At 37.9% G+C, this 27,765-nt stretch overlaps 1 protein-coding gene across 8 annotated transcripts; it reads left to right on the forward strand.

Annotated features, from left to right (window-relative positions):
- The first annotated feature begins 769 nt into the window (after nucleotides 1–769).
- Nucleotides 770–27,064, forward strand: tpm2 (tropomyosin 2 (beta)). Of its 8 annotated transcripts, none has more exons than XM_053515603.1 (9): nucleotides 770–1,062; nucleotides 3,722–3,847; nucleotides 14,324–14,457; nucleotides 14,714–14,831; nucleotides 16,196–16,266; nucleotides 18,127–18,202; nucleotides 18,620–18,682; nucleotides 18,805–18,874; nucleotides 20,644–21,206. In XM_053515603.1, exons 1-9 carry the CDS (start codon nucleotides 949–951, stop codon nucleotides 20,724–20,726), a joined length of 855 nt encoding a protein of 284 aa, XP_053371578.1. In that variant the 5' UTR covers nucleotides 770–948; the 3' UTR covers nucleotides 20,727–21,206. The 8 variants fall into 8 exon arrangements, with proteins under 8 accessions (XP_053371578.1, XP_053371576.1, XP_053371577.1 ...); XM_053515601.1 differs by lacking the exon at nucleotides 18,127–18,202 and adding an exon at nucleotides 17,539–17,614 and having other exon boundaries at nucleotides 772–1,062; XM_053515602.1 differs by lacking the exon at nucleotides 20,644–21,206 and adding an exon at nucleotides 25,872–27,064 and having other exon boundaries at nucleotides 774–1,062.
- Nucleotides 27,065–27,765: the final 701 nt, after the last annotated feature.

The raw sequence follows: 27,765 nt of genomic DNA on the forward strand, positions 1-27,765 counted from the left end.
GGCTCAAATAAAATATCTAAATAAATATAAAATCATCTTTCGAAAAATGGCTGAAGTTAGCAACTTGAAATTTTTGGGAAAGCAAGGTTGGTTACTTCCATGTTGTTAGGGCTGTGGTGTCTCAGAGGACTAAGGCACTGAGTTACTGCTCGGTAGGTTGGCGAGTTGAGCCTCAGCTTTACCAGGTTGCCACGGTTGGGCCCTTGAGTGAGGCCCCTAACCCGATCTGCTCCAGGGACGCTGTGTCATGGCTGACCCTGCGCTCTGACCCCAGGTAATGTATATGGGACGAATAAAGGCTTAACTGTTGCATAAACTTCACCAAGTACCTTCTTCAGCTTACACATTTAATATATCACATAAAAAAATGAAAAAGTTTTTTTTTTCAAAAACACTTTTTTATAATGTAATTCTAGTTGTAAAGTGCTAGTTCATAATATAAAAAATAAGATTATTGTTCAGAAAATAATAGATAAAATGAAAGATAAACCCTTAAACGAGTTAGAGTTGAGTAAACTTTGTGTGAAATAAAATCCACAGTTTGTTTTTCGGCACCTTTTATTCAAAAGAAAACACCACGACAACCTAAAGCCCAGCCTGTTTTTCCTCCCCGCTGGTATTTTGCGTGTTTCTGCCCCACTGCGCTCCTCTTCCCCACAGAGTCTCCCAAACATGGGCAAAAGCACTCCTGCGCGCGGGGCAGCACGAGCGCGAGCGCGCGCGCGACGTCACTCCTCCGCCGGGTGACTTTCCAAAAAAAGTCTCTGCTCTCGTTTTGGACAGGATTCCTCTGCTCCTCTCTCACCGCCCAATCCGAGTCAGCCCCCGGACCTTCACTCTGCTGGAGCCCTCGGTGCTGCTCAGTACTTCGCCTCAGCCCTGTGCGTCTGCTCCCAGCTCTCTCCCTCTGTCTGTCTGTGCAGGAGACTCTGTCCCAAAGCTGCAACCATGGAGGCCATCAAGAAGAAGATGCAGATGCTCAAGCTGGACAAGGAGAATGCCATCGACCGTGCTGAACAAGCTGAAGTGGACAAGAAAGGAGCAGAGGACAAATGCAAACAGGTATTCGAGTCGAGAGTGTGTGTGTCTGAGACAGAGGGACAGAGAGACAACGAGAGCATGAGAGACAGAGAGGGGGGGTTCCTCATCATTCTTGTACTTTTTAGGAATAATAATTAGAAAATAAAACTTTAAAAGGTTTGAGATTGTATACCACCTGCAATCTAATTATGTTATCTGAAATTATTATAGACTTTTCATTTCAGCATAAAAATATACATCCAGCTTCCAATTAAGTAAATTATAATCAATCTGAGAAGTATATATATATATATATATATATATATATATATATATATATATATATATATAGCATGAAAATATTTATACAAGTTTTTCCTAAAGTTTTTCCCTCTTTTTTTTTTTTTTGCCTGGATACCAATCTGGATTAAATACTAGATTATTCTCAGCCTCGGTTGATGCATAGATTAAGCCAGGCCTCTGCTAATGGTTTCTCTGACGTCATGATAAGTACAGACAGCTATTATCATCCATTATTTTATAATTTTTCATTCCATAAGGTCTGTCAAATCCTAAATTATTTAAGCAATGCTAGAGATGAATACTGTATGTATAATTACTGCACCCAGTTCAGGGGTATCTCAGTGGTTAAGCCACTCAGCTACTGATTGGAAAGTCCCAGGTTCAAACCCCAGCTCCACCGAGTTGCCATTGTTGGGCCCTTGAGGAAGGCCCCTAATGCTTAAATGTATAATGAGATAACAGTATTTGTTGCTCTGGAAAAGGGCGTCTGCCAAATGCTGTTAATGTAAATGTATGCTCGGATCCATGTAATCAAACAGGTGTAAGATTTACACATATAATCAAGAGCCACAGCACAAAGTGTGTTTGAGGTTATTATAGGCTTTTGGATAAATGTTATATTTAGACAAGATTTTAGGACATGCTTGTCTGGTCACTCAGAATGTGCTTCTTGGGTAGCAAGAATGTTCTCGCTTCCCAATTGTTTTTCATACTTGGCTTCAGATTACCGCCTCATGTTGATAAAGAATTCCGTCTTACATTTTTTCTCTCTTGTATCATTAATACCTTGGCATTACTCCATTGCTTCGTGAATATTGTGCTCATGCACGTAAACGAAGAGGAAACTGGCCTCGAAGTTACTGCCGTTTTTGCAACATGGTTTTGCTGGTCAGGAATGTTATCGAGAAGTTATTGATTCTTCTGTTCTACGATTTTTATTTTTTTTTACTTTCCCACGGGGCCACTGATGTGCAGGTTTTTTAATTTGGATTCTCTTTTTTTCCTTTTAAGTAAGAAGAACTACATGGAGTACACAGAAGCATGTGTCCTTGAACATTTGCCAGTCCTTGGATGTGTGTGTGTGTGTAATGCAATACAATTTTCCAATTATCATAAAATGGACTCCACTTACTCAGACGGTAGTGTATGATCAAAAGATTAAACAAAAAAAAAACAATCCATGTTTTATATCATCTATAAAACTTTATACTGGCCTTTTACTTAATTTTGCCAGACAACTGTTGCTCTACATATGAGAGTATTCTTCTTAATTAGTATTGCTTTAAAGAAGACTATACACAGTCTTAAAACTAAGCGGTCGCTACTGATGACATCCTTGTGTTCCTTTACTTTTTCTGCCTACCCTGACTGTCTTGGAATTATTCCTGGACACCCTTTGGGTCAAGGCTGTATACAGGGTTAAAGGTTATCCTATGAAGCAGCCGCAGTGTTGATGTAGATGGAAGATTCCTTGTCTACACGTGACGTCCAAGTTTCACATAACTCCGACCTAAAGACATCTCAGTGTGTCTATCATGAGCGCATTGTGCTCTCACCAGCAGCCCTGTCAGTCAAAAGTCAGGCTTTTTATAGTCCTTTTATTTCTGGTTTATGGCCTATTGTGTCTCCTGTTGCAGTGTGGACAGGAGCAGCTGCAGGTATCTATTTAAACAGCACTCCAAATTGAATCTTTTTAATGCTCTCCAAAAGTATTCTGACTTTTCCGAATACTTTTATGTCTAGTCTTTAGTAGTCTGTACTACTTTTAAGCTTGATCAGTGAAAAAAAAAAAAACACTCCCGTTCTTATGACTAGAGGCCGAGAGTTCCTCACACATCAAAGTCTCTGGGTTTGGCAGATCACGGAACGCCTGGGCTCGTGATCTCATGAGCTTAGTAGAAAGCTTTAATCATGGCCGTGCATGAACTGTTGTCTATTTTCATAACAGGAGTTGTGGTTTGCGCTGCCATATACAGTAGCAGACTGTCCCTAAGGATCGAAGAACACAATATATCAAATACATAGCTATTGCTGTGTTATGGCTGCCTGGCTACTGGGTAACGTTTTATCATAGCGTGTTGAAAGGGCAAAACGTGCCTCACCAGCTGGAACCCTGGTCAAGGCCTGCATCACAAAAGGCTGTGTCGTACCTTCCCTTTATAATCCTGTCCTCATGCCATCTTCGGCCAGCATGCCGTTCAGTACGGCACCAAACTTATTTATAGTTTTGAATAGACAATACTTTATGCGGCCTTCTATTTGCTATAATGTCACTGCGAAGAACTTGTAACTATATGTCATGCCATTACAAAAATGACAGGTAGGTTGAATGATGTTTAATTAGGAATCCATAACACTAAACTGTATATGTGTTTGTGTGTGTGTGCGCGTGATACAGCTGGAAGAGGAGCTGCAGGGCCTGCAGAAGAAGCTGAAGGGTGTGGAGGACGAGTTAGATAAATACTCCGAGTCACTTAAGGATGCGCAAGAGAAGCTGGAACAGGCTGAGAAAAAAGCCACAGACGTAAGTGATGCACGAGAGAGAACGCACTAGCCCTCTCATTGGACTAAATCACAGTCATGTGTATCCATCATACAAGTGAATTTTATTATCAGAATCTGACGTCACAAGCATTTGAGGGATTTTACCACAGTGTGGCGCTATTTCCTCAAAATGCTAGTCTTTTTCTTTCCACATACAAAACGATTCATAGGTTCGAAGAAAATGACATTAGCCACATTTTTAATCCATCATTTAAAACTCAACCATTAATCATTCCAAATGGAAAAATCAAGTGTTAAATACAGGTCTATGTAAAAAAAATTGAGGTGTCCATCATTTCTTCATATTACTCACTCACTCATCATCTATACCGCTTAATCCTGTACAGTATATGGGGTTGCGGGGGGCCTGGAGCCTATCCTAAGAGACTTAGGGCATGAGGCGTTGGACACCCTGGACAGGATGCCAAGCCATCGCAGGGCACACACACACACACACAAGCACTCATTCACACACTACACCAATTAGGAGAAAATACAAACTTCATGCACACAGAGATGGGATTCGAACTCAGACTAGCAAAGTGCCTAAAGATACAATTGAATGATTCATAGTCACTGTGTGACTTAACAAACAACAACAACAAAAAAAACATTAATCTGAAACTGAACTTACAAGAAAGTCTGGTTCTTTGCGAGCAAAATATGAAGAAATGAGCAGCCTCAAGATTCCTGCATAGTACTGTATGCCTAACCATCTGCCTACCATGATATCTGGTGTTGTCACAGACTACATCTTAGCAGCATGTCCCTGTCAGTCACTTTGACTCCGACCGGTCCTCCTTTCTTTACCATGCCAGAAATCCCTGGCATGAATCACTAAGTAGTAGCTGTGCTGTCGACAGGCACTCTAGAGGAAGTGCCACCCGCTCTCGGCTATCACTTGACTGTAAACACTCCATAAAGCCAGTCAGCACCAGCCATGCCTTTTAATCAGTCAGACAAGATAGCAAAAGTGGGACTATTTTGGACTATCTTCATTATCTTATACTGCTTGAGACCTCCAGTGCATTGCAACAGTAAGGAAGGAGAACATGTTAGACACAAAATGGCTTTAGGCTTGTCTGTACATAATTATTATCAGGCCCTCATGTCATGTTGCTTATGGTGACAGCTGTGATAATAAGGGTAAGTGGCGGGATACTGGGCCAGACATGTGGCTTGTGCTCTCTGCAGCAAAAAGTGGATCATAATGTTAAAAGTTTAATAAAATCAAAAAATTATATCTATGACTCATATGCCATAAAACCATCTATTTAATTATATCCTGCTTAATCAAAAGCACAGGGTACGTTTGCAAAACACAATAGTGCATTACTAGGTGTGTATATAATTTGACTTGTATATTTTATTAGCTCATGGTTTGGCCCGAAATGGTTTGCCCTAATGACACAACATAAGCAATGTCTGTCAGCATCACCTCCCTTTCCTGTCCATGTTCCATGATAACACCCTTCCCTTTACAATTCTCACCCACTTTCTAATCTTCACTGCCCCTGTCTGACCCCCCTTTAGTAATATTCTTTAAACAAACGCTTTCCTGCTGTCGAAATCAACAGATGGCAAACATCTGTCATGTGCATGCGTATCACCCAATATAGTTGCCATCACTTTTATATATCCACCTCTCTTTGAAAAGTTGGATTGTTGATTCCATTGTGATTAAAAAAAAGAACATATTAAATGTGACAATATAAAGTTTTATTACGATCTGCGAGCTGCATAAGTTTAAATATGTGTTCCAGATTAACATTTCTTATTAAACTGTTCAAAAATGCATAGGCTTATTATAATTCTTGTAAATCTTATTGCCACTTCCAAGAACAATAGTAATGAATAGAGGATGGAAAGTCCCGAGTAGTATATGGTAATATAATGTTTTACCGTGTAGGCTAGGAAGATTTATATCCACCCCGGGTCTTAGTATTGTTATTATATGACCAAAGAAGGGAAAGAATCAAAAGAATGCAGTCATTTGTTTATAGTGTACTGAAGTAATGCTCTCCAGCGCTTGCTCACCACTTCACAACTAGCGTGCCTTTTCTAGACAGCAGTGTGAAAGAGCTTGTGTGAATCAGTGTAAAGTCCTGCTGACTAAATCACTGCGAAGTGCATTTCTCTTTGTCATGTACAGTACAAAATGGATTCACACTGGATGACATGTCAGCGTTCATGCAGTGTAGCTCATTAAATAGCTCTTCTACTTTGACATTTTAAGGAACTTTTTTTATTTATTCATATGTTCATCTAAGGACTAAATAATAAGGGAAAAACTTGGAATGGGGTTTGGTGCAAAATTCTATAATTTGATTATTTTCCATGGTTTCAGTATGAATGATCAATATGTTTTTAGCAGTAACATTCTGTTAGGTTTACACTAAAAGCAGTCACTCAGTTTTAAATTGATAGAGTACTTTATTAATCTCAAAGGCAAATATAAACATTTGTGAACAGCCTGGGAACCGAACCCAGGTTGCAAGAATGGGAATCTTGGATGATGTTTTTTTTTTGTACAAACGAGGTCAGTATGTTTAAATAGAAATGGTAGGTATGTTTTTAGTAAGAACGGTCAGCATGTTTTTGGTAAGAAAGATCAGTAAGTTTTCAGAAGGAACAGTCAGGAAATTTTCAGTAAAAATGGTCAATAGGTTTTCAGTAAAACTGGTCAGTATGTTTTTAGAAATAACGGTCAATATGTTTTTAGTAGGAAGGCGCAGTATGTTCTCATTAAGAAAAGTCAGCATTTTCTTAATAGGAAATTTCAGTAAAAGCAGTATTTTTTAGTGGGAAAATAGGTTTTCAGTAGAAACTGTAAGTTAGATTTTAGTAGAAATGGTCAGTATGTTTTCATTTGGTCAATTTTTAATGGAAAACAATCCATGGATTGGTGTGACCATCCTGAAGTCAGAGCTGCTCTTATGGAAAAGAATCAGTTTTTTAAAAAAATACAAAGAAATATCAATTTAGCAATAAGTGAAATGCATTCATCAAACTTGTTCAAAACAACAAAAAATTTGGATATCTGTATAACCATGTGTAGATTTCTGAAAGTTACAGTTAGTATATTATATAGGAAGTATATTCATATGTTTGCAATTACTCACAAGTACACAACAGTTCTCAGGAATGTACCTTGATGGAGGTAAAAGCTCAAGTGGGTCATTTTACAAAATAGGTGGAATTTCGGTCATAAAAATCTCCTGAAATGTATTTCTACTTTCACAGCTAGAACTTCTTTAATAAAAATAACTTAAATCCAAAAAAAGTAGAGCTTTATGCATGTTAATTTTTTTTACTTTTAGTAACTGGTGTTAGTTTTTTTCTGGTAAGACCACTGACGGTAAAACCAATCACAATTTAGAGAAAAATCTTAACTATTTACAAAATGGCTTCCATGTGTAAGACCATATGGTTTGCAGTTATGTCAGAATCAATGAATTATTCGATGTAATCAGTTTTTATGTCCAATTTTTGACAGTTATAATTATAAAATAAATAACAGCAATGACGGACTTAAAATAAATAATGTAATTTCTAAACAAATAAAGAGAGACATCTGACATGACCTTTGCATTTGTCCAGCGATCTTCATCTAGTGATCCCTGACACATGAACGAGGTCTAATTGTCAAATGCATTCCAAAATAAAACTCTTTTTGTGTTAAGGTAACACCAATGTTGCCTTGCACCTCTAGGGTCCCGGTTCGATTTCCCCTTTGGTCTGTATGCATGGAGTTTGCAGGTTCTCCCTCATGTTCGAGGGTTTCCTCCAGGTACTCTGATTTCCTCCCACAGTCTAGAGACATGCTGATTAGACTTATTGGCATTCCCAAAATTGCCCATAGTATGTGAATGAGTATGTGAGCTTTGTGATGAATTTGCACCTCGTCCAGGGCGTACCCCGCAGCGTGCCCTTAGTTTCCTGGGATGGGCTCCAGACTACCATGACCCTGTATACAGGATAAAGCAGTATAGATGATGGGTGAGTGACACCAATAACATAATATTGGGTGATTTTTAGTTAATTATTAGCAATTATTGTTTTAGGATTTTAATGTTTAACTTATTTTATAAGATATTGATGTTATTGTGAATCTGATTTATTTTACGGAAAAAAAAACATCTTTAGATGAAAAGTATATGGTCTCACTTTGATGTATGATCATAGCAATGAGAAAGTGTATCTCATGATTGAAAGTATATACTATATTTTCAAAAAAAAAAAATATATATATATATATATATATATATATAAGAAAATTGTCTGTTGTGGTAATTTAAATGATTTTGGCAAGTGACAGGACTTTCCACCATTTTTGTAGAATGTCCCGAGTAACGGTTAAAGTGAGTAAAATGTGTTAGCTAGCACTAGTACCGTTAAACGGTAACATTAACCGTTACTTTTTTTGAATTATAGGGAGGAAAAAAAGAACAAAGAGATTTAAAAAGTCGGTTGTTTAGCAGCGCGAGCGGCCTGGTGGCGTCACTTCAGATAAGCGCGAGAGAGGGGGTGGAGCCTTTGTGACGCAGTGGAGTGTGTAACTTCTACAAACGCAATTTGCTCCTTCTGCACAGAGCTCTGAAACTAAGTAACCGCCTTTCCCCAAGTCTGCTATAAAGAAGAAAACTTTAGCAGGTTTGGTGCTTTCAGGGTCCGGAGGTGGCCCAAAAGATATTCTCTCTCTCTCTAAGGTGTCAGGCCTGAATATTAGTAACAAAAGCGAACGAGAAACAAACAAAAACACTTGGCGGTTATAGAGTGGGATTTAAAGGATCGGAATGTCATCCATCGAGGCTGTGAAAAGGAAAATCCAGACTCTGCAGCAGCAGGCGGACGATGCAGAGGACCGAGCCGAGGCTCTGCAGAGGGAGGTGGACTCGGAGAGACATGCCAGGGAGAGGGTAAGACCTCAGAGACAGACGGAGACTTTGTCCCCCTAACACAGAGATACAGAGACGAGAATTTATTTTTTTCATTATTCCTTTTATTAATGTGCGTTTGTGGTTATTTGCTATGATCTCGAGATGTTTGTAGATGTTGGTTTCTGCTTGTGGAGAGCAGATCAAGTTACAGGGTTACTATAGAGACTCTGCCCCAGGCTGCTTATGGCCTTCAGGCAACATGAGACTTAGTGTCATTCATAAACTAAAATGACCATGAAGGAAATAATAACAAGCATACTTAAGCAATATGGAGTAAAAACAAAGGGGAATTTTTTCGGGTTATAAAGTGTGTCTAACTTAAAAAAGAAAGAAAGAAAGAAAGAAAGAAAAGGGCAGCTTTCAATAAGAGCTTTCAACCATTCATGGTGATATCGATCAAGATCATATACTTTGACATTTCAGTTATTACAATACACTTTCATTTTAACTGAACTCATTTTTCCGGAAATAAAAGATACTAAACTATGGCTTTCCTCGTCACTACTAACTTGGCAAGGTACTCTTCACATCGATAAAGATTGTTTATCAATAAAGTCTGGTTATCTAATATCAAAAAGATATGGAAACATGTATCCTAAACTTATTATATATTTTAAAATGATTAAAGTACATTATTGCGCTTAAGATTTTTGATGGATGGATAAACTTTTCAAGGTGGAAGATACTAAACATACTAAAAGGCATATGCTTCATTGTGCCGCCCTATTAACACTCAAATATACTTTTTGTGTATGAGAGAGTTGACAATACCCCTCATTACATGTACTGTCCATGTCATGTTAGCTGTTTCTGGGACATTCTGCTGACACAGATGCCTCCAGGTTACACCTCATTTCCACAGCCTAACCCTATAGCTGAAGTAGAGACTTTAATGGTTTGACCCAGCTAGACTGTTTAGCCAGCCTGCTCTCTCACTTCCTGTGTCTCCTCCCAGTCTTCATCTCCATTGGCTTGACTCAACCTGGCCTCGATCCCAGAGAGTACGAGGTTAATCATTTCCTGTGCTCTTCATTGCATGTGAGCAAATAAAGACCTTGGGAATGTCCAGGCTTCTCGTATGTATCAGATACCTAGCGGTTGATTTCACTCTAGGGAGATTTCATGCAGACGGGAAAACTCTGAGCCAACTGAAAACTGCCACTGAAGACTTTGTGTAAACTTATGTGCTCAAAATAATCTTTCAAATCATTTATGAAAAGAGTGAAAGATCTGAACCAATACTTCTACATTAAAATAAAAAAAACTTTAAAAACTTGGAATAACCCCCTCCACATATTAAAATAAAAAATCCCCTTTCCAAAAACTATGTTTGACTGATGGCACTTAGTTAGTAACCTGGTAACCTAGTGTAGGAATCTATTCAATGATGGAAACTTCAAAGCACTTTTTGTAAGTTGCTTTGGATAAGACCACCTGCCAGATTCCTAAATGTACAAACCTTAAAAACTTTGAAGGCGAAAAAAATAAGATTACATCATAAGTTAAGAGTGAATACAGGTTGTAGTTTAAGTGGGATTATATGAAGAAGAAAAAAAAGAATCCAAGGTGTGCAGATACTTCACCAAACAAAGCTGCTCTCACTTTGAGTCCTTGAGGGCTCTTGGAACTGTTGCTTTTTCTTAACCAGTTGCCCTTTAGCACTTAAATCGACAAAGAGACTTGCATTTATTATGAACTATTTCCTTTAGCAATAAGGAATATTTGAGATGCCATTTGCGGCATTCCACAGCTGCCCTGCTGAAGCACACTGCAATTGGTTCAGACTGTGAGGATTTGACGAAGCGGGGGTCTGATTATAGCTGTCGTCTGCTAAGGAGTGAGAGTAGAACACTAGCTCTTTTGTGCTCCCTCTGGCTCAGTGGGAAACGTGGAATGTTAAAGCCAAAGTCTAATCATCTCAGTCATCAGCATCTCTTCCTGAACCTGCTGCTTCATCTCTCCACAGTTGGAGCAATAATGGGTTTACACTGGTGTACACACCTTTAACCCAAAAGCATAGTAATAAATAGTAACCAAATTCCTTGCATGGGATTGGCATTCGGGCTTTGCTTTGTACACCAGTATGTGGCATGTTTTTGTTCCTAGCCTAAATTCCTACATTCCCCATTCATTGTTAATAGATAGGATTAATATGGATGTAAATTCCATTTTAATCAAAAAGTCTACAGTTAAAAAATAAATAAATAAATAAAAAGGTTATGTAACTTTCCAGCTATTTGTTATTTGTAGACTAAAATTAGTATGCAGGGAGTTGAATGGTTGAACATTTGGGGCTGGGATATACAGTAGATCTTTCTTTTGAAGAAGAAACAATGCTGTTCTTTTTACAGGCACGGGAGCATTTCCTTTTTATGTGGCCTAGAAGGTTGCCTTGCATTCACATTGAGATTCACATAATTTGTGGTTTCTATGCAATTCAGGCATTGGTCTTAACATCATTGGCATTACAGACTCTTGTATATATTTGCTGCAGCTTTCTGAGGACACATGATACTTGAGTACTTGAAAGGATTATTGAACACATTTGGATATCCGTGTGGAGGAACTGCAATTGAGGTTGAGATCAGTCTATCATATGCAATTATTCTTATTTTCAGCTAACTAACCCCCAGTTATTGGTGCATTTATTTGTGTTGGACAAAGCTAAGACGTATATACAGTAGTGTGTGAAAGTCTTAGGCACCATATTATATGCTGTACCAATTTTGTTCTATATGTTTATCATGTCTGCATAATTATGTACAAAATTATTCAGTATTTCCATATATAACTTAAAAATGAATAAATAAATAACATTACGGAAAAATATATACATGGCTGTAAAGAATAGTACAAGACAGACAAGTTTTCAGAGGGAAACAAAAAACCTAATGTACACTGGGATTTGCATAAAAATTGAAAGGAGTGAGTGTATCAGAAGAACCCATATTCTCCAGCAAGCTCAATAAAACCTAACAACTATTTTACATATAGTACTATGCAAAAGTCCTGGGCACATACAAAAATATGGCATAAGCAAAAGATGCTTTTGAAAACATTTCCGCATAAAATAAACTTTTATAAAGAGCAATTAAGAGTAATAAAATAAACAGTCAATATTTAGAGTACAAACTCATTGCTTAAAATCAGGAGTTCTAGACACAAATTTGTGCAGTTCCATAAGAAAACAGCTTTTAGGTTTTGCCTGTGAAGAAAAATTCCATTTATGTGATAGTCTGTTGTACATTTAAGTTGTCAGCCGAGTTCATTTTATTGCCACATAATGTTGCTGAGCGAACCACTGACTAACTGAAGCAATGCTTTTAGATGTTTGTATAGTGAGCACTGTGTATGATGGGCAGTGTTGGGTGTTACGTGTTACAAAGTAGCGTCAGAGTACTTGGATTACTTTTTTGATGTAACAAGTAATCTAATGCGTTAGGTCCGTCATTTAAGTACTCAGTTATTTAGTTATTTTTTCAAAAATGTAATGTTATTCAGACAATTAATGTAATCCGTAAGCCAGACACCAGTCATTCCCAATCCTTTAGTGTGTGTGAAAATCATCCTACAAGCCCCGCCCCAATAACCCCCCCCCCCTATTTTATTCCTGCTGTTATACCCCTATCTCACCTATGTGGTTTGATTATACGAGGACTGAAGGGCGGAAAGATGAAAACCTAATCACAGCGCCAAAACTAGCGGTGAATCTCGATGTACTGTACTTACGGCCACCGCGCGAAACTGCATAGGTAAGATTGGGGTATTAGTAGTTAGCAGATTATGGGCCAAACTCCACTGAGTGATGATGGTAGAATAATTATGAGGGCTTTAAGTATAACAACATGCATGAGGAATCACAAAGAAGTTTTAATTTTCTGCAATGGAAAAGTACACTAACTAGTTACTTTTATCAGAATGTTACCCTGTAATGTAACTGATTACTTTAAAAGACAGTAATTTTGTAATGTAATTAGTTACTTTAAAAAGTAATGTTCCCCAACACTGATGATGGGTGCATCTCTTCATGCGCTTCCCTTCTTACCTTGACATGCCCATTGCTTTGGAATAGGGTCAATCTGGACTCATTAGACCACATGACCTTTTCCATTGGTCCCAAGTCCAATTTTTATGCCCCCTAGTAAATTCATGCCTTGTTTTCTGATTAATCTCACTTAAAGGTTGTTTTGTTATGGCCATGCTGTTTTGTTCCAATCCTGTGAGTTCTCTTTTAGCTATTATTAAACATAGCTATGGTGACTGTTGTTTTTTTTTTTTTTGTTTTTGTTTGTTTTTCCCATGCAACTTCAAGTGTTAAAATGATCTTTATTCATGATTTTTTTCCTGCCACATTTCTTCCAAAAAGTTGACATTTCAGCCCTATCCTTCCAGGTTTTTATAAATAAGGTTTTTATAAAGAGTTCTAGGAATTTTATATTTCCTTAGTTGTTTTCATTGCTTGATGAACATAACTAATTTTACAATTCTACAATGATGACCTTTCTGGTTAGGCAGAGTGGACATAGTTAATTAAATGTATGAATGTACAACAAAAGCTTTATTGAATATTAGAGCTATGAGGTTTTTTATTGTTGGCAAGAACCTTAAGTACACAATAAAACACTTTGGGCGTGCTGTAATTTAAATTTTTTTAACAATAGAATCGTTTCATAGTTCTAATCACCCAGAAGCTGACTAATTGCAATAATAATATTATTTTCTATTAATTTGTACAGTAATCCTTGTAAAACCTTGAGTCAAAACTGTATGGTGAAAGAGTTTTACTTATGAGAATTGCTGTGTTAGTGAGCATCAAGTGCCTTTTTTTTTTGTGGACCCAAAGATTGTGTGCATGACATTTTTATTTTCATCAAATTGTGTGCATAACTTTAATTTTAATGTAAAATGAAAAACTAACCAAATCATGACCTTAGTAATTTAATACAACACCTACCTGTGCATTTACTAGTTTATTCAAATGCACCTCTATTTTAAAACATAGACTTAGGCCTGATAATATACGGCCACCTTTATAGTTTTTTTTCTTGTAGGTTATTAAACCTTTCAGTTTTTGCACCTAAACTGTAAATCTGCTTTAGGAAGCTGGCGGGGTGATGAGTAGCTAGCTGGTTTACATTTCCCAAGGGGAAATAAACTTCACACTGGGATTCTTATCCGAGAAGCTTCTGAAAGAAAATTATTCTTTATGTCTCATGAGAGGAAGTTCATACATGATATAACCCCTAAAATCACTGGTTCCCATGGTGTATGTCTAAGTAACATACATTGATGGGTTTAATAATATCCTGAAGGCTGTTTTGTTCAGAGAGTGTAAAAAAAGTTTAGCAGAACAGCTGCATACCCTGATTTACAGTGGTGACCCAGTTTCTATTCTATTAAAATTCTATTTAACAGAACATGTACACTTTATACTACAGCATTAAACGTGCCAGTATAGTACAAAAAACTATGTGTTTTGATAAGTGTATTTGATCATGGCTGTTTTGTCCTCACAGGCAGAGGCTGAAGTGGCCTCCCTGAACAGACGTATCCAGCTGGTTGAGGAGGAGTTGGACAGGGCCCAGGAGAGACTGGCCACAGCGCTGCAGAAACTCGAGGAGGCCGAGAAAGCTGCAGATGAGAGCGAGAGGTGATTTATTTGGACCTAGAATTTCTAGAAAATGGGCGTGTAGAAAGTAAGACCGGTCTGCGAGTCTCTGACGAGTTTACTTGGACAAAAATTTGTTCTTCTATAATGTCAATCAAAGACTTCCAATCCAGCTAATAATTATGTGGTTCATTGTAATGGAGGCCGCCACAACTAAATAGTGACATTCAGGAAGTGGTGGACTAACCAAGATTTATTGCCCCCCCCCTCCCTTTTTTTTCAATTCGTTTGTCCACAGAGGAATGAAGGTCATTGAGAACAGAGCAACAAAAGATGAGGAGAAGATGGAGCTTCAGGAGATGCAGCTGAAGGAGGCCAAACACATTGCAGAGGAGGCTGACCGCAAATATGAAGAGGTGTGTACCCTCAGTTATACAGGGTGGGCCAAACGTCTAGCTCCATAAGCAAAAATCAATTAAAAAATTTTGATTACTGCAAAAACTAATGGTCTCCGAAGCTGCAGCACCTGGTTATATGATAAATGCAAAAAAGCTGAACATTTTAAAAATCTTACTGAACTGATACATGCAGAGTTGATTCGGCTTTTAGGGCATTGATGGTTCTGGGTCGATTCAAATAGACTTGTGATTTCAGATATTAGGAGTGGTGTTATGTCTGGTTTTGGTTGATCTTTTGTTGTCAGTTCTGACGCAGTCTAACACTGGTGTCAGAGGCAACAGAGTAGTTAAGGCATTGGACCAGGTTCAGAAGGTGCCAGGTTCAAATCCCAGAACCACAAAGTTGCCACTGTTGGGCCTTTAAGAAAGGCCCTTAACCTTCAGCTGCGCAGATGTATAATGAGATAAAAATGTAAGTAGCTCTGGATAAGGGTGTCTGCCAATGCTGTAATGTAAATGTCTTGGGTTGAAAAACATTTATAAGTCTGTATTACATGTAGCCCAATAGAGTTCCTACATTTCCCTTTGGCTTCTCAGGGCCTTCTAACTTTTAAAGTTTTTTTAAAAGTGTTTTTCCTTTATTGTGGAGTCAATTTCCTTCTCTACAGGGGTTCCTTTTACATCTTTTAATACGTTCCCAATGCCCAATCGGTTCCCCCTTTTGGCACACATGGTACTATTTAATGTGACTGTTTTTGTGTTTCTTTTGCTCTTTTGTTTGTCTTGTTGTTTAGTTAGAAATGAAATGACTTTGCTATGAAAGCTACATTAGGATTTAGCTAATAATTAAACTCCCTCCTAATGCGCCACAACGGTTTAGACTTGCTTTTTTTTATACAATATTGATTAGAGAATCAACAACTTTAAGACAATCACCGTTACATTTTACGCAATGCCGCAGCAGGTTTACCCACCTCGTTGTGCATGCTTGTTAACAATTTCAAGAGCAGCTACACATGTGACTCGACTCTTGATCCCACAGTAAAGTCAACACTGCATTAACCTTTGGAATACAGACCTTCTGATTTAGTGCTTGCAGAGCAATTTTTTAAATCCTTACAGCTCAAGTAAAGTGCCAGAATCGTACAGTTTGGTTTCAGTTCAATTACATGTGTAGTGCAGTTCAACTTCAGATTCGAGAAAACTTATAGATATAGTGCTATCATGTTATTGTCCTACCTACAGTATGTCACTTATCTACAGTTCCTTTCCCCAAGTCTGTCAAGTCCCCTGAGACCCGCAGCGTATTAAGGAGGAAGCAGCACTTGTCCTTGTCGCTGTATTACTGTGTTGTTAACTGTTTATTTGTTGTTTACCTGCAGGTGGCCCGGAAGCTGGTCATCCTTGAGGGTGACCTTGAGCGTTCTGAGGAGCGCGCTGAAGTGGCTGAGGCGTAAGTATTATTTACAATCAACAGAACACATGCATGAAGTTCAACCGTTATATGTTAACAATGACAAAATAATTTTTGCTTTGTCTGTTTATGTTATAGATACTATTTATCCAATTTAAAATTGTATTAATAGTTTGAATGTTACATGTTTGTCCATACTAAATGTATATCCTAGACTAGAGCTATGGTTGTGTAATATAGTATTTGCTGTTATAGTTATATTTTGCATGAACCATGATGCCAAATGCTGCATGTTCATGGGGTCTGAACGACTTTCTAAAGCAACAGGCAGGATACTGTCTCATATTTCATGTTGTGAATGATCCTTTTATGATGCTAGATCATTTCTAAGAATCCACCCCAAGGTACTGTTGTCTAATCTCAAGCCACACCCACATAGTATGTTTACTGTTACAGTGTAGGTCATGCTGGAAAAGGGACAGGCATTTAGTTAAGTCTACTACCACTGGGCATGAAAGACAGTTTTGGAATTCAAGAAACGTTTACAGAATTACAGTAAATGGATTATGTCTAAATTGGAAATAATAATTTTCCTAACTATGTGTGATGTGTCAAGACATGGATCAATTTGTCCGATATCTTTGTCCGACTTATGTCTAATCGATTCAGTTTGTCTTCAGACACTGTCAGATTATCTGCAGCCAGAAAGCAATCTTTAGGAATGATTTTCTTCACTTTTCACATGATTTAATCTTCACTCGTGATTGAAAGGCATGCAAAGTTCCATGCAATTTAACACATTTCAGTTTTCAAAACCATATACAGTACAAAATGTCACTTGCACAACATGAGTACTCAGTCAAACTTTCTCTCGCTACTGCATATAAACTAGCCACATAGGGAAATGTCTGCAGATCCACAGAACAGACCAACCCAGTGTGCCTGCTAAAGCTCTAAATGCTTGACTAAAGTAATAACGGATTCACCATCGCAAAGTGGTTGCTCGGCAATAATTGTGTGGCTGAGGGGAAAAAAAGGATGGGGCTTGAGATTCGAATTTGTATCACTGTCTATTTGTTCACCAGATGCCTGTGGTCTTTCAGTCACCCCAATACTGTATGTAAAAAAAAAAAAAAAAAAAAAAAAAAAATATAAGAAAAAGCTCTTGGGTTCACTAACCACAGTGAGGATCTTGGTCTTTTCTCTTCGTTTGTTTCCTAAACGCATGCTCCAATGCACTCCACCCTGGGACACACCACGTTTGTGGCTCCCTCTTCTCCCCCATTCCCCGCTCATGTTGGACTAACCCAGTCGAGCCAGACAGCTGGAGGAGGAGCTTAGACTCATGGATCAGAATTTGAAGTCCATGATGTGCGGGGAGGAAGAGGTACAGCAGTGACTGTTGCTCAAGCAGCCTGATATTAATGCTGGCCTTTTTCTTTCCTTCTTTCTTGCTGGAACTCACTAACCTTCAATTGAGCTTTGTGCGACTCCTACCCTGTGCCTCGAATGGCTCCTGTTTCTTAGCTCGTAGGTGAACCATCTCTTCTGCCTGGCAAAGGTGGCCCCTACTAAAGCCTTAGGAAAGAGACTTCTAATGAGTAGAAACATTGGCAAAAAATAGTCGCTACACCTCTATACATGTATAAAACCACATAGTAAGTCTTTTTCCTAAAGCATATTAGCTAAGCACTTTTTAAATGTTGCTCAGGTAAGTTTTTATTCCTAGCTGTGTCCGTAGTCTCTGGTATTATCAGAAAAACCTCTTCAGGTTGGGGTCTCCTTAGCCTAGACCTTTGCTTTTTCCATCTGCTTAAAATGCACTTTCTTTTTCTTGTCTTTTCTCTCCCTCCTCTTTTCCCCCCTTACTTTTCATCTACCTCTCCTGCTATGGCACAGCAAATCCGGTGACCTTGAAGAAGAGTTGAAAAATGTCACCAACAACTTGAAGTCTTTGGAGGCCCAGGCAGAGAAGGTAGGCCAAGCAGCAACAGCTGGTAGCTGTGTATCTGTGAAAAGCCATCAGGGCCTCCCAGTTACAAGCTCACGGGTGTTTGGGTAACTATAGATACGGTTACTGAAGCACTAAGTGGGGCAGTATGAAGCCAAAAGGCTTGATTACAACACAGTAGGACTAGTAAAGTAAAATAAAAAATTGTCCCAACTGATAAATAGCGCTTTTACTTCTTTGCTCAAGTTATCAGTAATTGTTTTAAAATAAGATTGTGCTTGTCTGTGCCACACTAGTGTATTAGTCTCTAAAACTTCTCTTCTGGTAGACTGCTCTTCCTTTCCTCTGTATTGCTACAAATCGTGCATAATGCAATCACTTGTTAGCATCACGTAATGCTGATCTTATTATTAATGTTGTTTTACACTTTTTAATATTTAGTACTCAACAAAAGAAGACAAATATGAAGAGGAAATCAAAGTTCTTACTGAAAAACTGAAAGAGGTGAGCGGTCTGTTCACGCTTTATTATTAGAATCAAATAAAGTGCTTGTGCTTGATGCAGCTGTTTTTTTTTTTTTAACCTGTTGGTTGACTTATTATTATTATTATTATGTTTATTTCTAGGCTGAGACTCGTGCTGAGTTTGCAGAGAGATCTGTGGCTAAACTTGAGAAGACCATCGATGATTTGGAAGGTACGTTAGCAAGTTATCAAAAATCATGGCTTTTTATAAATAATTGACCTCCTGGACATTAACTGCATTTGTATTAAGAATGTTTTGCGCTAACATGTATTAAGTTTTTTACCAAGGTGTGTTGTTAACATATGCATGTATTCACTGGGAAGTGTTTAACCCAGTATGCGGAAGCATGCGAGTACAAATCCCGCCCATGCCACAGCCGTTTATTGCTAGGAGTCCTAGAAAGTAAAATGTTCCATGAGCAATTGATGAGAAGGACGGTATGCGTCAGTCAGCAAAATATCAGCCAGTCATTAGGCTATGTAAAACTCATGTATATGGAAGAGGACAGATGGCGGTTGCTAAAGGTTGCTAACTTGGTGTTCCAAAGAGGCATGCTTTAGTCTTCACCTTTCTCAATGATATGAGAGAGCTTGCTAGTGAGTGTAGATTGGCGCAACTTGTACAGTGGACTGTTTTAACCCTTTTGGGCAAATGGCGTGTGTGGACTGTAGACAGGCTCATTGTAGAACTAACCATACAGTCAGCACTTTATGAAAACCAATAAAATATGTGTATGATTTTCAAACTTTTGCATAAGACAGTACAGCTTGATATGGTGTGACCTATCAGAGACTAAAAAATTAAAAGATTATCCCATTTAGGGATTTATACCTGTCGTCTCTCATTCTTATTCTGTCCGCAGTTCATTATAAACCATTTAGGGTCAAATCTCTGCTATAAACCATTACTGAGAATTAATTTTTTCAAAAAGTTTTTTAAAAAGTATTTTTTCAAAATGTGCACTAATGAATTTAATTTTAATGAGCGGTACTGGCTATGATTGCTATACTCTCAAGTCCATACTGTATATAAATAATATACTGCCACGGAGAACTGACTAGTCAATGTTTAAATCGGTAGATGTTTCATTGTGTCACCTGCCTGTAGGATAATTACATTAAAACATGTGGATTGACAATTGTCTGCTGTGGTTAAGAACTAACCTATGTGATGTGGTATGAAGTATTGCGTTTTATCATTGAACAAACATGGTGTAGGTGGAGGAGTGAAATTTGCTAATATTAACGTTAACTAATTGCTGCTATTAATGCTGATAACGTACTTGGATGACAGATCATGATAAATATGGTTCGGCTTAGCATGCTTAATTGTAAGGATTAAATTGAATCAGGTCTTTTTGCTTTATTGCCTGTTCGTTAGACAGATATTTTAACACCATCAAAGCTGTACATCGTCATATCTGTGTGAACCGACCGCACAACACTAACAAGTAATCGTTGTGGAGTTCATTAACTGGCTTTGGAACAAGTGGTGTATGCTGAGTTTAAAGTCCAGAACGCATGTTTTATTTCGCACATAAGCTACATACTGCCCAATAGTTACGATCGCCACTATGGATTTATATGATTTAAAGCAGTCTTCAATCTTATCAGCAAATTACCTATGTGGCTGCCAGCTTTCATGATGAGATAAAACAAAAAAGCCTAGTAAACCAGTGGAATCAGATGTGACTCCTGCTTAGAATACGAGCCTTACAGCCACTCCAGCAGATAAGATTGATGACTCTTACCTACCGGGATTAATCTAATCCAATTTGTCAGTGTAGTTGCCAGTCATAGGTTTGCTTTATGCAGCTAACAGAACTATTTCTGCTTTCTGACTGTCTCTGCTTCCCCCCCCCCCCACTCTTTGTTTCCCTCTGTCTTTTTCTGCCTATTCTTTTACTGTTCCCCTGCTGTGTGCTCGTGGATGAAACGCAGACGAAGTATACGCTCAGAAGCTGAAGGGCAAAGCCCTCAGCGAGGAGCTGGATCTGGCTCTCAACGACATGACAACCCTCTAAACGCACTCTCTCACCCTTTCTTCACCTGTGCCTTCTTCGTCATCCCTGTTTCCTCCGTCCTTCTTCCTTGGCGCTTCCTACATCAGGCTCATCTGGGGTTCATTTATTGTTATCCTGGCATGTTTTTATTTAACTTAACTATTTAAATCAGATCCCGGGCTCAGTCATAAATTCAGTTTTCAGAAAAAAACGAATGTATAGTTTCTTAATAAACGAGTTTGATACTGTGTAGCCCAGGGAACTGGTCTGGGTCCTACTTTTTTTTTTTTTTTTTTTTCCCCTTCCTCTTTTTCGAGGTAACAACACTGTGTTCTGTTTCATTGCCTTTCTGTTTAAAATATATTTCACTTCTTGAGCTTTGGCAGTTTGTCAGTGTTTACACATCTGCTTCATTGTTCTGCTGGAACTTGTTCACTATTTGTTCTCTGTGTTTCTGTAGTGCTTTATTTTCTCCCTCTGTAATAAAAAGCAAAAAACCTTTCCTTTCGTTCCTCTTTATTTTTCCACTCAGACACTATTAATGCTTCTTCGTCGCCAGTTCATTTATAGCTTTGGATGGAATTTTTGCATTTCGCTGCCAAGAATATTATGATTTATGTCCTGTGTTAACTAAGATTATTTGTCCTATTTGTTACCTTCAGCAGGGATGTGCCAAATGTCTGTTAGTAATTTTAAGATTCACTTCGTCACTGGAGTTTTGAAAAGAGAGAAGGACGTTGATACAGTACATTGAGAATTATGTCTTATTATTTAGTATTATTTCATTAAAACAGTTTTTATTTATCTCATACATATCACGTTACTTTAATTTGTAATCAAAATTCCAAAAAGCAAAAGTCTTTTTAAACCATGAAATACATAACTCAAAAACCCTCAGATGATTGTCATATGAATGATCATAGTGTTAATAGTTATAATAAAACCAGGCCTAAGAAACATGTTTGTATCCATGATGTCTTTCCCATATCATTCATGTGTATTGGCGTATTGTAGTTTATTTTTGTAGTTTTAAGAAGCAGCTTGTGCTTTCTTACTGCACTAACCTCTCACTCCCTGTCTTTCTTTCCTCATTTATCATTCTCTCTATCCTCTCTGCTCTAACATTGATGTTGAAATAGATTACCTTACACAAGATGGTGGAGAAAAACACACTTACGACCATGAGAGTAGGTCTAAATGAGCTTAGCAGCTGAGTCTGTCCAGATGAAATTCTTTTCGTATTCAAGATTATTCACCCTCATATGTGGTGACTAAAAATTTGGCCGACTTTAGGGGTAATAGTGTAAACTCTAAACCTATTCTGTCAGACAGCAGACTGAAGGGTACTTTGGTGAGTTGTATCTTTTGGCTCATAAAATGAAACCTTTGCATGCCATTTTAGGACAAATAGCAGTTGAAATAGATCGTGCATCAGCTCTAAATCAACAGCTGCAATATACAGTAATAATACAGTAGCTTTATTTATCGCATGCAATGTGAAAATGATTCCTCATCACTCCCAGAACCTTTTTTTTTACAATTTAAGTTTTGGCATATAGCCTGTGCCATCAGGGAAGGAAAAACCTGAAGGAAATTGTGATATCCTGGTCATTCAGTACATTCAGGTCTTCATTTTATTGTCACATATCGTTGCTGAGCCTAGGCATGACCAACTGAAGCAGCCCCACATCATAACACTGCATCCAGAGGCTTGTACAGTAACTAATGTGCATGATTCTTCTTGCCTTGAACCACCCCACCCATCTTTCTGAAATAGGGTCTACCAGGACCCATCAGACTACACGACCTTTACTTGCTTAATAGTCCAGTCTTTATGGTCATTATCAAAAAAAAAAAAAAAAAATTATGATTAGACTCACCGTGTGGTTTTCTTATGACTACACTGATTTTTAGTCCCAGTCATTGATGTTTTCATTACATTGTGCATATTACTCTTACTGTTCTATTTGTTGTTTTGCAGCCAGGAAAAAAACTAAAGAAAAACATTGAACATTTCTTAACCCAATTTCAATAAGTAAAAAAATCCTTAGTTGTTTTCCTTGCTTAATGCAGGCTAATGGTCTCAACCTTCTAATGCAGTAATTGTTTAGCCAGGCATGTATATTCCTGCCTGGAAATATAAAACCCAACAGTATAAATAAAAACCATATCTACAGCTCCAGAAAAATGACACACATTCACCGGCCACTTCATTAGATACACCTTGCTAGTTCTGGGTTGACCTTCCCGCCCCTCCCCCCAGAACTGCATTCTTCATGGCCAAGATTTAGCAAGGTGCTGGATCCTGGTCCATACTAATATATGGGCTTCACACAGTTCCTTTGCTTGTCTGGTGACTTTCAGGGCCATTTGGGTACAATGAGCTCATTGTCATGTTCAAGAAACCAATTTGAAATGATTTTAGCTTTGTGACATGACACATTATCTTATGGTCATAAAGGGTTGGACATGGTAAGCAACAGTAATCAGGTATGCTGTGGCATTTAAATACTGCTCAACTGGTTCTAAAGGGTCCAATGTGCACCAAGAAATTACCCCCACACCGGTACACAACCAGCAGCCTAAACTATTAAAACAATGTTTATATCCTTGCGTTCATTTCGTTTATTCTTATTGCCAAATTCTGATCCTATCATCTGAATGTCTGTGCTACTCATCAGATCTGACCAGATCTTTTATTGTCCAATTTTGTTGAGTCCTTGCCAATTGTAGCCTTAGTTTCTGTTCTTAGCTGACAGGTCTGCTGCTGTAGCCCATCCGTTCAGAGATGGTCTTCAGTCTACCTAACTAACCTATTATTTCAGTTACAGTTTTCTTTCCCTAAGCTCATACCAGTCTCCTTGGACCTCATGGCATCTACAAGACATTTTTGCCCAGAGAACTGGCTCTCATGGGATATTTTCTCTTTTTCCATTCTTTGTAAACCCTAAAGATGGTTGTGCATGAAAATCCCAGTAGACTTCAAAAAAGCAGCAGTTCAGGAAATACTCGGAAAACTACTAGAACCCAAAGCATACTTTGCCTATGTATGCTTGGAACTATGCCAAGTTCAAAGTCACTTAAATCACCTTTCTTTCCTATTTTAATGCTCAGTTTAAACTTTATAAGATGTCTACATGCCTAACTGCATTGAGTTGCTGCAATGTGATTGCAAGGAGTACCTACTGATGTGGCTGTTGGGTATATAAGGTCATTTGTAATGTTCACCTTCCACGTAGCTGCAGGTTGATGCTGTTCACTATTATCAGCCCTGTTAATCAATCAATCATAGAAATAAAGTAAAAAACCCAGCATATTCCAGTCAAATGTGCCACATTTGGATTTTAAACGTACACAAGAGAGAATGCTGTGATAGGAAACTAATCAATGGTGTGGTGGTGTAATATGCACTGTGAAGATACTCTACTGTGGCTATTTATAGTTACAGTTTATGTTTAGGAACGTCTGCAAAACATGTTTTTGCTTCTTATCATTATAACTATAGGAAGAATGAGTCGTTGCCTCAACAGCATTTTACTTGAAAGTTATAAGAAAGCAGAATGCGTAACTTTCCAAAGTCATTCTTGTAGTAAAGGATGTACACTTTTACAAACTTTGCAGTTTAGCATTCATATCAACCTCAGCAGCAACCTTATTTCCCCTCTCATCTGTTCCAAACATTCAGCATTACCAGTATACCAGTCACTGGTCTGATGATCTGTCATCATCTGCACCTGTTTCTCACTGGTTCATGGCTTTTGTTAGAAGTTTTTTATGCTTTAATGTTTCATAGGTTCATGGGTGTGGCTTAACAAACTAAAAGACTTCCGTCTGAAACTGGTCAGGTACAGGGACTGGACTTTTCTTGTCTTTTGGACTGGGCGCTCAGCTAAGCGTCATATCGAGCTTAATTCTCCATGATGGGAAATACATGAACTTATTATTTATCATAATTTCAGCTCTGAGGACTTTAATCTTGTTCAAAGCAACAGTAACAAACATAAATGCCATTTTTTAACCTCACAGGAAATATTTGTCTATACTTTAGCTGTGACTTTGAAATCAAGACTGCTGTTTATTAGTGGGAGTAATTGGAGCATGGGAATATGGTTTATATGATTCCATCTGTCCCTTTATGGGATTACTTATGGTTATGTGAACTGGACAAACATTTATATACAAAGACATGTTCTGATTTTCAGGCTGTGATATTTTTTATGCTTTGTAAATATGCTTGTTTCTTTTGGACTAATGCATTATTGTTTTTCAGCTGATTGTAAATTAACTATTAAATAAACCTCTGTGTTTATGAGGTCATATTCCACTGTGACTGCTGACTTAGCTCTTTGAATACATCTACAATATTGTTAATTACTGTAACTGTCGCACTCAGTTCTTTGTGCCTCTTAGGCATTTTGACCTCCAGCGGCAGATTACAAACCGACACGATTAGATCTGTGTGTGTTTGCTATAGCACATGGCTGATCTCCACTATCTGAGGAACTCACACTTAACTAGGAAGTTTTTAACACTTTAAAGGCTTTTAGGCAAGCTAACTGAACTTACCCTTGAATTTGTTAAACTGGTTCCTCGTGCAGGAAGTTAGCATATACTAATGTGTAAAGTAGATAAAAGTGGCCTAAAACATTTTGTTTTTGTCCTTTATTGGCTGTTTACCAGAATTTGACCACAGAATTACCCAACAACTTTTCCCAGTCCATCAAATATATGGTTTCAAATTAATATTTTTCCTTTTACCAGAAGAAGCATTATTGGGACATTTACAGTATAATTTTGTCCCATTAATTGTGCCTGAATGTTTTGGCTGATCACTCCGGTGTGGTTGAGGCGCTGAGCTGAAGCAGACGCTGTCCTCTGTGACTGCTCCTTTGTGCTGAGTGAAACCCAAACCTTACCTGACATTTCACTCGCACAGCACACACTAACCAGTCTCTGTGCTGAGAGAGACCTCAGGCTCGTCTCGTTTAGGGACGAACCGAGAGTCTGGAATCTGCTTCCTGCTAATGATCGTCTAAACAAAATCACATGCTTGCTTTAACTGTCTACTCTATTAAAGGCAGCTCCGATGGTTACTAAGTGGAAAAATGGATTTATGTCTACTTTTAGATTTCTGACTTTGTCCTTTTTGTTCATTTTTGCCACCAGAGAAACTAGCCCAGGCTAAAGAGGAGAACCTAGGCATGCAGCAAGTGCTGGACCAGACTCTAATGGAGCTGAACAATTTATAAAGTGCGAAATCTGCGCCACAAACAAGAGTCTTACATGGCATAGAGCTTTCCAGTGGAGTCCATGCAGCAAACGTTTGCAAACACATCCCTCAGAGGGGTAAGGTCTGAGTAGCTTTAGTTTAATAGCTCCAGATTCCCTGAAATTACACTCTAGACCCTAGGCCCATATGATCAAGTTTTATTCGTAGTTCTAGAACCAATAGTATACCCATCGAGACCAGGGACACGACAATGTTTTGGCTTTTGAAGTAGTCCTGACACAAGACCAAAATTACTTCTTGATCTAATTACTAATAGGTGTTCGTTCTAACCTAGGAGCTGTTTGCTTATTCAATAACAGTGATGCTTTAACTACTCCACTGCCTCATCCCCTGTGCTTTAGTCATTCCATTGTTTTACTTGACCAAATATATCAAAACAACAGGGGGACTCATCGTTTTTTAATTATGGATTTTGTTTTTTGTTTATGTAATATGGACTGATTACTTGTGTGTAAACAAAGCACAGAATAATCTTAAATGTTTACCGATTACTACCATCAAATAGACCACCTGCATGGCTGTTACTGCTTCTATTCATGAACAGTCCATGACGGGTCATTAATTCATGTGCAGTTCACACACTCTCTACTGTACTAAAGATCAGCTAGGGAACTGGTTTTAGTACTTTTTTGTCAAATTTGTTCTTAATATATGGGTCAGGACCAGACGGCTCTCAGAGTAAACACAAGTGCATGTTTACAGATTTGAAATCAGTCTATTTTTTTTTCCATCGAAAATGTCTGTCATAGCCAAAGTAGCCATGCTAATTAAACACACTCACAATTTTTTATTTCTGATTTGGACAGTATATAATGTCTAGGGTACTTCCTGTTTCATGGTGTTTCCCCTCAAATTCTTCCCGTGATGTATTAAATCTGACGCATATGCCATTGAGTTACTTTTTTTTTTTTTTTTTTTTTTTATAAACAGGATTTTTTTAAGGTTGTGGCCTTTTAGAATAATTGACAGGAATGTGACGTTATATTGATCAGCAACAGCCCACCAAGTATCATCTAACTATGCAATTGTGTAAGCTCTTTGTTAAAGATTATTAAAATGTTGAATACAAGCGATCTCTTTGTGCCTTTATTTTTACTCTTTTTCTGCTGTCTTCATAAAAACTTGTTCAAGAGTTCATTATACAATAAATACTAATTCAATACACACAGTGTTACCCACATTAGTTTAGTGGTATTGGGTAGTTTTCATGCCTTAAAGTTTTAGTGTATGATTATTAATTGTTTTGCTGATGATGATCAGGCAAACGTTTAGCAAAGACATATTCTTGTTTTGAGACATTGCTGCTTAAATTTTGGGTATTTTATGCTTATTTTTATTTTATTATTTTGCATTGTTTTTCAGAAGTTTGCATAATTATTTTGCACACTTATTTGGAAGACATGCATACCTATTTTGCATACTATTATTATTTACACGCATACTGTGAGGTAATAATATATCTGCCGAATCACTGGAGCTGCACGAGGAGTGGCAGCGAGTTAACTCGTAGCATGTGTACGTAGCATGTGGGCGTCATGATCTGCATGTGGGGGAGCTGCGGGTAAATTATTAGGAAAACATTTTGTATTTTCCCAACTTAGGATCCATTGCCTGTGGTAAATATCTTAAGTCAAAAATGCTAACCATTCATTTTTGCACTGTAAAGTTGTAAGTTAAACTATTAAACGTCAGGGTTTAACTTTACTTATATACCATATACTGTGTATATTTTCATATAAACTCATGATAAGCATGCATAATAAAAAATCC

Source organism: Clarias gariepinus, chromosome 17 (assembly GCF_024256425.1).
Source record: "Clarias gariepinus isolate MV-2021 ecotype Netherlands chromosome 17, CGAR_prim_01v2, whole genome shotgun sequence".
NCBI classification, from domain to species: Eukaryota; Metazoa; Chordata; class Actinopteri; order Siluriformes; family Clariidae; genus Clarias; species Clarias gariepinus.